The 13,953-nt window shown below is 34.4% G+C and overlaps 1 protein-coding gene across 4 annotated transcripts in view; it reads right to left on the reverse strand.

Moving 5' to 3' along the window:
• Window positions 1–9,748: 9,748 nt before the first annotated feature.
• The window catches only part of LOC106636386 (nitric oxide-associated protein 1), a 218,220-nt gene continuing 214,015 nt past the window's right edge, over window positions 9,749–13,953 (reverse strand). For all 4 annotated transcript variants that reach the window (XM_089595026.1, XM_089595025.1, XM_089595024.1 and 1 more), the window contains 2 exons: window positions 10,209–10,426; window positions 9,749–10,125 (listed from right to left, as the gene is read on the reverse strand). In XM_089595026.1, coding sequence (XP_089451152.1) covers window positions 9,947–10,125; window positions 10,209–10,426 — 397 coding nt within the window. In that variant the 3' untranslated portion in view covers window positions 9,749–9,946. The remainder of the gene's footprint in view (window positions 10,126–10,208; window positions 10,427–13,953) is intronic.

The following is a 13,953-nucleotide window of genomic DNA, read 5'->3' on the forward strand; positions in this document are numbered from 1 at the left end:
AGACGGAACAAAAAGGAGAGAAATTTCTTTAACTATTTTTCTTAATTTCGTACCCCAGAATATCGTTATGCCGTTAAAAATTAGCGAGGAAAATTATCCTAAGCATATGTAAAATACATGGATCCTAATAGCGCTATTCTAGCGGTGCAGAACGATGAACCCAAGTATCGCCCGAGATACGCCGAACCAATTTAAAGGAGTGCAAAACACAAAATGAACAAGAAACTGGCTCACTTTTTATGTCAACAACAACTTGAATGAATGAATCATTAATGAATTATTACATGCAAAAGACAACGATGCATACAGACTTTAAAAACAAAACCAACCTTTGCCAAAATCATCGATTTACGAGAAAAAATCAACAGCAGCAGAAAATGAATTCATCTATTGAATCCTATCATTTAACTAGCTACATCCTACGTTAAGAAAATACATCGCTCAGTTCTGCAATTTTAATTGTAAGCTTTATAAAACCAATGAGCGATTTTATATTTACTTAATTATTACCATCACGTATTCAAACTTTATTGGTAGACATAATTTCAAGCATCACATAATTGTTTTTTTTTTTTTTTTTTTTTTCTAATTAAACTTTAGTGTCCAGTTTTGTCTTCAAGATTTTTTAAATTAAAAGTGTGGTTTTATGTTTCACATGTGAAAAAAAAAAAAAAAAAAAAAAGAAAGAAAAAACTTTTGACACTTGAGATTAAAACGCATGCTGTATTTTATGACAACTGTATGTAACACTATTGTAAAATTTTTTCTAATATTAATCTTTACCATGTATTAATATTACTTATTTCGTTATATTGTAATTCCGCGAAAATTTTGACATAGCATAATAAATATCGATTGTATCCATCCATGTTTTTCCTGAGCATCATTTATCCGTTTCATAAACATGATCTTATTTTCATATTTAAATTTCACACATAATCTACGGATCATTTAAAGTATTCATCATAATACCCATCATACTAACGCTTACAGGTTGCATAAAATGTCCAAGATAATAGACACCATTGCCAGTGGACGTTACCTAAACCTTGTGATAAAGGGCCCTATAAACAAACTAGAACTAAAATAGTTACTAAAACGATACGGCACATTTCAAGCCTTACAAGAGCAGCCCTCTGTTACTTTATACACAAGCTACGAGGCCATATACTACGCACCATCAGAGGCCGCCGATGCAGCTACATCATTGATGATCAGTCTCCAATTGATACAGATTGATACCACAATAGAGGAGATGCCCATATCTAGACCATTACAGTCTAGGTTAGGGCTCGTTCACAGTGGAGCAACGGAGACATTGCTGACGTTGCTAGACGCAGCCAGATGCATCTGTAAGCAACATGCGACATCTAGCCGCGGCCGGCTGTGTCGCGATGTTGTAAGCCGTATCTATAAAAGCTTTCTTTTCTCATGAGCAATGGCTTTATTAGCTATAGAGGTATCTCTGTCTCATGTGAAGTTTGTTTTGATACTTTCGCCGCCCGAATCCGCCGGCAAATTGTTTGTCAACAAGTGCGAGTGAATCGCATATGGTGTGTCGGTGTTAGCTACCCTTTGTTATAGCGTTTTTGGTGTCCCTACGCGTGGAACCAGGGCAAGGCCAAGACGGGGAAATCTTACGTCAATCAGTATACACATCAGGAATTACATTGAATCATGGATGAAGTAAATTTAAAAAACTTTTCTCTTCTGATGAACAATGCCATTGTAAAATTAGATCTTCTGCTAGGCAATTTTTGTGAGATTCAAACACATGAAACAAATAAAGGTTGTAAGGTGTATGGTTAATACCACCACCTCTTTCACATTTTAAAAAGGAACGAAGATAAATTTTTTCAATGCTTACGAATGAAACCACATACTTTTGGATATATCTTAACCGTTGTGAAACCTTCTCTCACTAGAAATTGGTGCAATTTGCATCTGGCCCCAATAGAAGCAGAAGAAAGACTGGTCATCACACTATTTAATGAACAATAATAACCTTAAACAAATAGGCATAAGGCTTTTAACTTGGAGAATAATAAAATTACTTTATTTTAACTGTGTATGGAAACATTTACTTGCACATGGTATTCGCTCATAAATACTGTAAGATTTTCAAGATAAAACAAATGTTGGACATCAGTATTATAAAGCCATCAAACAATTTTAAGAAAAAATTTGACAAATAGCTATTGAAGAAATTTTTTAACACGTTTCATAATTTGCATGTTAAGTAAATAATAATAAGGTTTTTCTAAAATATTCATAACTTGAAGCTATTCTTTACCAAGAACACAGAATGGATACTAACTTAGAAAGAAAGTTTTTTATTCAATAGAAAATTGTTTTCTTTTGCTCAAAGGTAATTTAAAATTGTGACTTGTGAATCGATTTTCTGCATCTGAATTTTCACGTAAGTTATAAAACTGCGTTTCTGGTTGTCTATAAGAGGTCATAAGGAAATTCTCTTTTTCCTTTGAAGATTCTTGAAAATATTCTTGACGTGGAGTAGACAAACCTCTAATTAAAAGATTTTTTTTTAATTAATGGAATAAACCATGTTTAATTTTATATAAAAATATTAAATTTACTGGATTGTTGGGCCAGGGTTCGTAGAAAAATTATATTCTTCAGTAATGCTCTTATTGACATTGGAAAACGGAGTTTGGGCCATATTTTCCGGATAGTGTAATTTGCTGTAAAATTTACCGGTTTGTGAATCGATGAATACCGGAACAAAATTGTACTCATTTCATGGTGTGCCCATTGCAGGATTCATATTTACATTATACAGATCTTTATAACTTTGTAACTCTATTTTGGATCCTTCCTTTTTTTGATGATCTACAAGATTTTGATCGTCTAAATTTTTTAATGCTAACGGGGCTTCTAAAAAAAGTATTTTTATTACTAAAAAAATTATAAGGCTGATTTTTGAACTACTAAAATATAAAATAGCATATTAAACAATACTATTGTAAATAAATTTTTACGAATGTATAATTCATCGAAGTCTCTCGTATCAGAATCATTGAATTCATTGAATGACTTTTCTTTGCTTTTCATAGTTGTCTCACAGTCTGGCTCCTGTCTTTTTCTTTTACTGCTTGAAATTTTTTCAAGTTCTTGAGTCTCAAAATCTACAAAACATATTAAGCAAATTGACAATGGTTTAATGTAAATAATTCATATTTATTTATTTAATTAGAATCGTTTGTAACGTACCATTTTGTTTTCTGGATGTTAAAGGAACTTATTCTTTAATAATTTCAATGGACTTAACTTTTGGTGTTAAAGTGGACGCGTTTGATTGAATACCTGATATGTGGTGTTCTTTGCACTGTGTTTCGGGCATGGCAGTCGATCCTAAGTATTTAATAAAAAGATTTCATAAAAATATGAACTGTTTGAGGTAAATTACTATTTTAAATACATCCTTTTATAAAAAACTGATACAATATTATAAATTTCTTTTCTGCACTTCAAGTTTAAGTGGCTTTTCATTTCTTTCATGAACGGTACAAGAGACATAAAAAAATTTATATTAGCGTCATCACTTTTTTTTATTGTTCAACACTCTTTTGAAAAATCTTAAATTTTCTTTTTTCCAACTGAACGATGTCATCTGCGATTTTATCTTTAGTCCTATTACTAGAACTCTGCTCGGGAGTTTTTTTCATAATTTTTTTAGAGTTTTTTAATGTTTTTTTGTCAATTTCACAATCTGATAAGTCACTGTAAGATGATTCCTTACTGCTGGATAAACATAAATCTACTTTCTCCACTTCGTCTGATGATTTATACTCAAGATCCTCGTCGTCCTCTATGCTTGGAAGAATTTTCAAAAAATTTTCGTTTTTTAAGTTGCCAGTACTTTGGGCCTTCTCAAAATTTTCCTTTAAAAACGCCAAAGCATCATAATGATAACAGGAGCGTTTAATAGGTTTTGGCGCAGCGTCACCCGAGCGTTTTGGTGGGATTTTGTTGATATCGGTTTTAAACTGGCTAGCCAATTGAAACCACTTATTCCTCAATTGTGTTTCTACAAAAATAGAAAAAAAATCTATTAACAAATAACATACCTTCATTTAAAATTGAAAACTTTAAAAAAAATTTAAAAGTGTTTTCTTTTTGTTTCAAGGACAGTTTTAAAGCTATTTCGGATCCTTAATTAAATTTTTATTTCGGATTATTAATTCAAATTTAAAATATTTTTTCATACATAAAAAATTTTATTTTTCAGAATTTTTTTTATTTTATTCAATTTCTACACATTTTTTAATTTCTTAGGTGGCTAGCCACCAGTTCAGACTACAGAACTCTGGGATTTTTATTCAGAGTTGGAAAAAGCACCATTTGTAATATTGTACATGGAGTGGTTCGAGCGATATGGGATAATTTGAATGGGGAACATATGCCAGTGACTACAGTTGAAAAATTTAAGGGCATCGCTTCGAAGTTCAATGAAAGATGGAATTTTCCTCATGTCTTAGGAGCTATCGACAGCAAGCACATTAGAGTTAAGTGCCCTGAACACAGCGGATCGCAGTACTTTAATTACAAAGGTTACTACTCAATTGTTCTGCAGGCGCTGGTTGATGCTGATTATAAGTTTATTGTGATTGACGTTGGGGGTTACGGACAACAAAGAGATGGTGGTACATTTCGAGCTTCAGACTTATGCATCATGTTAGAGAATGGCTCTCTTAAAATACCAAATCTTGATAAGTTGCCTGACTTCAACATAGTGCTACCTTACTTTATGATAGGTGACAACACATATCCTATAAGTGACCATTTAATGAAACCTTATCCGGATGAAGAGTTATCCTACTTGAAAGATAAATTAAACAGAAGGTTAAGTCAAGCTAGACGAGTCGTAGAATGTGCCTTCGGCATCGCAGCCCAAAAATTTAGAATTTTATTTAATATGAGTCTGCGCAATTGTCAAATACATTTGTGTTCTACATAACGTAATAATAGACTCTGAAGGAATAAACGAACATGAATTAAAAAAAGCTAAATTTGAAAATAAAAAGAAATAACTGAGTGGAATACGGACGATATCCGACAGGGTAGCATACACAGAAATTACGGAAAAGATGTGAGGGATGAGCTTGCAAGCTATCTTATGAAAATTACAAAATAAAATAAATTATATAATCATAAAACTATATATACAGCTGTGAACACGGTGCTTATGAGATAAGCTAACATTTTGTTTGAATATTTTATAATTGGGGATAAGAGTTAGTTGGGCAAAATTTTTTTTCCTACAAATTGAATGCATTATCTTTGTTCAATAAAATTTTGAACTTTACCATGTTACATTTGATTCAGATAGTTTTAGAACACGTTAATAAAATATAATAATTCGACTTCTGAGAGCAAAACTTAAATTTTTAGAAACAAAGGAGAAGTACAATTACTTTATAAACAAAGCAATCTCAACTTTTCTTCACAACTTCCTATCATAACCTATATTCCCTAAGTCGTGTTGTCCCCTTGTATATCGCTAAGCTACATCGCCCCAGTAACGATTTTTCCTAGCGATGGTATAAAAATTGATATCATCAATGTCAGAAGTTGCTGTAGCAGATGAGTAGCTGGTACTGTGCAATACCCCATCTTGGCCTTGCCTTGGTTCCACGCGTAGAGACACCACAAACGCCATAACAAAGGGTAGCTTACACCGACACATTGTATGAGATTCACTCGCACTTGTTGACAAACAATTTGCCGGCGGATTCGGGCGGCGAAAGTATCAAAACAAACTTCACATGAGACAGAGATACCTCTATAGCTAATAAAGCCATTGCTCATTAGAAAAGAGAGCTTCTATAGATACGGCTTACAACATCGCGACACAGCCACCGCGGCTGGATGTCGCATGTTGCTTACAGATGCATCTGGCTGCGTCTAGAAACGTCAGGCAATGTCTCCGTTGCTTCACTGTGAACGAGCCCTTAGATAAAAATACCGCGATCAAAGCATGCGACGAAGATGAAGAAATACCTATTCTTAACTTCGTACGAGTAAAACTTATAAATAGGGAAATTTATGTCTTAATAAATAAACCTTATAATACTAAATACCTGAAGGAGTTCTTCGAATATCCGTACGGTGTACAAGATGGTTATTTTTCCCACAGATCTCAAGACAGAAAAAACATTGTACCTGTTCATATCAAATATAGTACGGAAGATGAAGCTGAGGCAATGAAAGAAATGGTTATGCATTGCATTACAACCCAACAAAAAGAGCATAATGCCATCGCCAACACAACTACAACTATAACTATAACGAATATTCTCTTGGTTGTAGATACCTCAAGCAGCACAATCGGAAAATAACCACCAAGGATGAAAGTACCGGTCGTAATTGCGACCGACGAGTGGACCAAGTATCTGATGACTTTAGGCCCACTCAATGATATCAGTTATATGAAACTGCAAGCCACGAGAGACGAGTAAAGACATTTATTCATGGAATTTGCCAAGTATTGCATCGAGGGAGCAAACATTAGGGCGTATAACAAACTTCAGAGTCATGGAGTTCGGTATGCCAACAATCATCAGACACGGAACCAAGAATAAGGCGTAATAATACATACGCCATGTGGAGATCATGTATATAAATGCAATTTACAGTTGCATAGTATATTGTGTACAATCTAAATCAAATGGACGTGAGATGCAACATTTGTTATAAGAATGTCAGCGTCGTCAAATATGACTGGCACCACGACCTGTGTTGTAGAACAGGGCCCAGCACTAATCTCAAACGTTTACGCGAACTAACGTTGAGAAGTAGTGCAAATAAGAACACATCAAAGAAAAAAAACCAAACGACAAAGGTGGAAAATAAAAAAAGAATCAAACTTTCCTTTGTACGGAAGTATGAAGATACTTTAACTCACGTATCTATCATCAAACCTAATACAATCATTTCATCATTAGATCCCCAAATCATTAACTCAATACAACTTATATTTCCTTTTTAGGAATAACTTTCTAGCATTAATTATATATATTTGTAATTTAGTTCATAACCTTGTTTTGTATAATGCTTAAATAACTATACATTCACCGAGGATGGTGATAGTTTTAAGAATGGGAGGCTGTTTAGTGACGACTTGCGTAAATAAATAAATTTTTATTTTCTTATATTTTACATTATATTTGTTCACTCAATAATAAAATTTCAAGACTTTAAAAAAAGTCATACTGAACGAAAGTCGCCACCTAACAAAGTTGATTGTGTACTTCGTGGCTCTCGGAAGTGTCAAGTGACAACCAAAGCGAGCCACTAAGCCTAAACATATTAAGTCAGCAAGTACCAGCCCCATAGCACATAAGATGAAGTAGTTTTAACTAAGGCTTTGCGCAAGGTGCATTTCCTCACGAAGTACTGTAGTTCATATTCCGCTGCTGCTCATCGAGTGCAGAAGCTCATTAATAATTTTAAAGTAACTTGTTGAAGAGTGATTGGATATCCTATCTTTTCTGTGTCTTTTTTTGTACAAGTAACATAAAATAAATTAATATAAAACCAACAGAAGAAGAAGTTTTAGTTATTTGAACCAATAGTTAATAATAGTCAATAACCTAGCTACCGAAGTTGTCCAGTACTCGAAGCTGCTACAGGAAAAAAAGGTACGTTAACACGATTATTCTATGCAACTTGCTCTCTTTTCTATCTAATAACCAAACGAATGGTTGGACTGTCTGCTAGTCCCGCAGCCTGCAAACGAGGGTGATACTACATTCCACAACCTTTAGTTCCAAATTGAAGGCAAAATTAAATGATAATAATAATCATTTAACATATACTGATCACATAACCTGCCAGGCTATTTTTATTAATTTTATGTGTTACAGGTAATCTGAATTTTTTGTGTAAAGCGCTACAGAAATTGTTTATCGCTCAAAGCTGTGTAGTGAGCAGTAATTTTCACTTACAGAACACCAGTTATGTAAACGCTTTTATTTGGTATGCATTACACCATAAACTGCATCACTAAAGCAATAAGATCGCTCCTATCTGATAAGTTAGTTAGTTTTAGTGGATTGCTTTTGGCTCTAGTAACTCTACTATTTAGATACAGCGATCAATTGTGAATAAATATTATTTATGTCTGACGTACTTTTGTACAAGCAGCATGATAGTTGAAGTGAAATATAATTATGTATGCAGCTTTTCGATATATTTATTTATCATTTATACAAAATTTAAAGGTGAAATTTTTATTCGTCACTTATTACAAAATTAATGGGTGAAGAGTTCACGATGGAAGAAAATTGCAAATAAAAAGTTAAGAAAAAGTTAATTATTTTTTAATCTGGGGTATAAAAGATCTTTGAAGGAGTGTGCAAAATATGACTCTTATCTCGTAGTCGTTTCAGGCAACAATTTTTTTTTTTAATTTCAACATAATAACACGTGTAAATTCACACATTCAGAACATTATTATTCAAAAATGGTAAATAATATTCATCAAATAAGGTTTTCTTAACTTAATCTTCAATTAATAAAGCATGCAAGACATTCTAAAGAATGATGATGGCTAGTTTTATAAGGATGAAAACTCTTTGTTAACAGGAGACACACTTGCTAAGGTTAATTCAAACAAAGAAAGATTAAAAATTTGCTTCATTATTTATTAAATTAGAACTGATACTTTCATTCGGTAATGAAATAATTATCAAAAAGTTTCCAGAAAAGATTGTTGTTAACTTATGTACTCATTTGTTTATGAAATACGACTTTAGAGTAAACTGTACATCGTTTATTGTAAAAAATTAATTACTTTTAAAATAAAATTATTCTGAATTGCTTGAATAAACTTTCTGGAGTTTACAAAATATTTGATTGCTGCTTAGTTTTAGTGTTGTTTTTATGGAGCAGGAACATTCCTCATGTGTCTCTGTTTAAAACTTATGTAAGTAAGGGATGACGGCGTTTTAGAGATGATTTCATAGAAGTGTATATTTAATGATTTTAGTGTATTATAACATGCTCTTCGAGATTGGAAAAAATTCTGACATCTATAAGTTTTATGGATTGCAAATCTGTCTTAAGAAGGAAACAATAGATCATATTCATGACTATCATAACTACATTCATAACGTGTAAAAAAAAATTTTTTTGTGTTCTGTAGTATTTGTCTACATAATGAGTTAAGTTAAAGTGTATTTTCATAAGAACCCATATAAAATAGCAGAATTTTAAAATTTCTCAACTTTAAAAAATGACCTATGAATACTGAAAACTCTCTAGATAGCTTAGGATACTCTAAAAATATATTTATCAAGTCTCAACGCATTCTCTGAAATTTCATCTAACTATTGACTATCAATAATTATTCAGGTTCTATTCAAACCTTTCTACTGTGAAAGTATAATCTTGCAGTTAGTCAGATAGGCGGTCGATCAATTGTTTCTTAATGCAATTAATATTGGTATGACTGAGCAGTTAAAAAAATATCAGATGCCACCTTACTACTTGTTGACACATATACTAACAATTTATTTTCTTCAATTGTATTCTCATCATAACAAAATAAAAAATTTCGGTTTACAGGCAGAATTGTCTGAAAAGTATATCAATTAGCCATACGTTGATTTGAACTTGTAATTTTTTTGAGACCTCAAGAAAGTAAGAGAAAATCGCGGACACGCACATGATGCGCAGTAGGAAAAATAGACATGTAATTCATAGCTTACTCTAAAATCACAGTATTTCATAAGAAGCTCACTTTATTTTGTATTTTTATCTGGTGCTTATGTACCAAAAGTGCATGTAATACAGTATGAAACAACTTTTGTTGTAAAGTAGATTAATGAAAACAGTGTTTATGTCGTTAACGCGACAGTGGGGGATATACTGTTTGTAAGAAAATTATTTATTATGTTTACTTGAATCTTGAAATACATTAATTTTAATTGATATAGATTTGTTGTCCTGATTGATACGCTGGACTTCCTACTCTTCTTATTCCTCGAAAATTTACAGATTTTGGTAAAAGTGAAGGTGATCTTAAATAAATTCCACGAGCTAGTGGAGTCCAAGCTTTTACTCGGATTATATTATCATAACTAGCAGCAATAGCTATCCAACCTACATTAAAAAAAAAATTAAAGTTTATAACTATTATTTTTCATGAAAGAACGTAAAAATAATGGGCTAAAAATATACAATACCGGCACTTGATAAGACAATGTCAGAAGATGATTCAAATTGGCTAACTCCTACAATTTCAAATTCCTTGAATTTTAATTCAGGCCACCTTTTTAATCTAATATGATCATTACATGGTACAGTGAAAGCTTCAGTTTTTATCAATTTTTTGTACACCTCTTTTGCATCTTTTTCCTTGCAGATTGTGATTGGTAAATGTTCACTGGCAAACACTGTGCATCTGTAAAAAAATTTCTAAATCATATATCAGAAGTAATTATTGTAAATCAGTGAGAAATAAGTATAGAATTGCATTGGAATCCCGACTCACTTACTATTTTATTTAAACGAATTTCTATTATTTCTATACTCTTTTTATTTAGTCATAAGATAACGCATAGAGGTATTAGAATGAAAGATTAATCACCTGAAGTTTGTAGTAATAAGCTGACAATTAGATGTATTAGATTTTTTGAAGTTATAAAAAATCACTTACCACTCTAAGTGCTAAAATAATTTTTTGTTGTACTTTATGAAAAACGAATAAAAATGCAAATAATAAGGTTTGATTTTGATTTTCCATTTATAGATAAATTAGATATTTAAAGTTTTTGTGTAATATTATTACTGGTATAACAAGCAGTATTTGTGATGCATATGTATCATCAAATTTATAGGCTCTTCTATATAGATAGAGGTACTGTTCCAAGCACTCTCAGTCCATCCCTATTTTTTTATGATAACAAATAATTTTCGAATTAAATTTTGAAAAGTCAAAAATTATAAGTTTAAAGAAATTTCAAACTATCTGCAAGAATAAAAAAATTTTTTCTTGAGTATGGGTCAAACCCATAACCTCGTATTTTCTAAGCAGTTGCTCTACCACTTACGCTACCGAGGACTCGTGCGCTCACACACACCGTAGGTTCTCATATATTTGATTCTTGGGTTTAAGCCTTGTTTCTCAACCGTAGTTCGAATTTATTATCTTATTTACTAATTTATTTATCAACAAATGGGAAATCATTTTTCAATCAAACCTTATTAAGAGCAACTGTTGAGAAAACATGAAGTTGTGTGTTCAACCCACACCAAGGGAAAGATTTTTTTATTCTTATTATTTTTGACTTTTCAAACCATATCCTAGTTTTGCAGTTATTAAAAAAAACATTAAAAATATGCGCACTGCCATCTATATACGAAATTAGCAGGGCACTCACGTTTACAGTGGAAACAACGTCGACTGCAAAGTTCTTCATGAGATAGAAGTTTGCAGTTTTTTTGCCCTTTTTCTAGTTGCCTCATACGAATTTTGCAGCTGATAATTTTTTTAAAAACTCCTTAAGCACGAGAACTTTAAAAGAGAACGAGATAATGATGTTGGTACGGAAATAAGAGTGAGGGAGAAATTTAGAAGAGCTCGCAACAGAAGACACAGAGTGAGAAAAAGGGAATTAGGTATAGAGTTGAAATGAGTATGCCACAAAAAACAATCAGAGAAAGAGAGAGAGAGAGAGAGAAAGAGAGGAAAGTAAGACAGATGTAACTAAAGATGAAACATAAAAAAAATAAGAGACTACGAAAAATCAAAAGACGTGAAGTAACACACATACATTGACGTTAATGGCGAATTTTTCTGTGGTTTCTGCAGACTGCTATCGTCGACGTGCTGCAAGGTTCAACTCTACGTCACTGTTTAGCGACCCATAAATTTTAGTCGTTTTTAGTTGCATACTATAAATACTGTTAATTTCGTTCGGAAATTTTAAACTCCACACTAAATTTTTTACATTGGCAAATTGTACCAGAAAATAATTTTATTTTTCTTTAAAAATTTTTACTTAATTTCTCATTGCTGTTGCATTATTTTCTACATTACTATTAATAGTACTTTGTTCCTTACTTAATTACTTAAAAATTCAAAACTGATATAGGTTGCGATGGACAATTCAAGTCTGAGAATTACTCGGTATAGGTGAGTTCTGAGTACCTTTTCTGGATGACACAATAGTGGACTGCCAGGTAGCATTCAGGTGTTGGCTGATCAAATAGGGCGCTTGAAGAGCGAGATTAGTGGGGTGTCAGTACCTAGGGGATGGGCCGAGCCAGAGCGAGACTGGCCCCCACGGACTCGTTGGAGCCTGTTGGTATGCAGTTGCGCCCTCGTGGCAACATCAGCCGAATTTCTTTCTGAGGGAACATAGTGCCGTTGAACTTGCGGTACCAGCTCTCGAATGTGAAAAAAGTATCCATCGACCAGCTCGCTGCCGATTGTTCCATCGGTCAGCAGCTAGTAAAGCACGGTGGTGTTGTCACACCAGGCATGGTAATCAGCTTAGGAGACGTTGAAGTTCAGGGCATGGTTGTAGGTGATTCTCTAGCGGGACGCCACCAAGAATCTGTGGGTCGTTTGCCACCCACTTCTTTAACGCGAAGCCACCCTTCTGAAGGAGGTCTCGGAGCTGATCTCTGCAATCTTGAGATTTTTAAGGTCGTCGCTGCCACTCAGGAATTTTTCTAAGTACAGATCCCTGCCTATTGCTTCAGATGCCTTAGGAAAAGGTTATCCTACATCTTCGCAGAGCTGGTGAAGTGTGTGAAAAGCTAAGTACGGTGCGCACACCGTTCCATACGTTACGGTAAGCAGCACGTACTGCATGGTAGGAATTTTCTCGGAAGGGCTCCAGAGGATCCTCTGCAGGTGAGCATGGTCCGGGTAGATGCGCATTTGCCTGTTCATCATCTTGATATCGGTGTCAAACACCCACCGATCCAGTCTCCATTATGTGACGATATCCACTAGGTTGTTTTGCAACTTGGGTTCAGCATATAGCACGTCGTTAAGGCTGCGTCTGGAAGACGAGGAGCATGAGTCATTGAAGACCACCCGAAGCTTACCCAAAGACCTTTCTGCACAATCAGTTGCCTGCGGACTTCGATATCCAGAGCCTTGAAGACAGCGCAGTGCCCTATGTTGTGATACTCCTGACTGCTCGGACAGTGTAAAGAGAGTAGAGTGGCCAGTGTTCTCAGAGGCCTGAAGGAAACACTTTGGATTCTCGAAGGGTGGCATCGGATCCTTCTCCAATCTGTCTTTGGTCTCCTTCTACGGCTCATCGACTTCTTCCTCCCAGGCTTGATGAGTAGTTAGGTCCATTGCTTTCAAGGCTATTGAGACAAACCAGTCGTTTCACTGCCCTACGAAACGACTTAGAGCTCTACGCTGATCGCGGCATCTTTTAAGCTCATCAGCCAGGGACTGACTACTTTACAAAGACTCGTTGTGGGATGGTTACAGCTTGATAGGGTAGCTATGTGATCATGAATGTCAGTCTGCTTACGATCCATGTTTAAGACGGGCACGGAGATGGGCAGAAGCTGAGGAACTCGGTGCAAGTCCATCTCCGATGTGAGCCACCCACCGTTCGTCGAGGGGATTCCTGGCGATTTCGTTTATTGAAAAGTTTGCCTCTTGCTTTGATATAGCTTTCCCCCCCGGTCGAGTACTAATCAAGATTCGAGTACTTAGATTCTGCTGCCTGAGAGTCCTCTAGTCTGTCAGTAGCTTTCGAGAAAGTCTAATCAGCTGGAAACCAATTCGAACATCCAGCTCTCCTGTTAGATAAGGCTCATACCTGAATTATTTTATTGCGTGAGTGAAAGGCTTATATTGAGAGCCTAATTCATCCCACCAGTCTGTGCCCCACCCACCTTTCCACGTAGTAAGCTTTCGTTTTTTGATACGTAGTGACTCTTCGAACTGCATGC

Source organism: Copidosoma floridanum, unplaced genomic scaffold, assembly GCF_036245765.1.
Source record: "Copidosoma floridanum isolate Cflo_tuat_1 unplaced genomic scaffold, Cflo_Japanese_pri ptg000024l, whole genome shotgun sequence".
Classification (NCBI taxonomy): Eukaryota; Metazoa; Arthropoda; class Insecta; order Hymenoptera; family Encyrtidae; genus Copidosoma; species Copidosoma floridanum.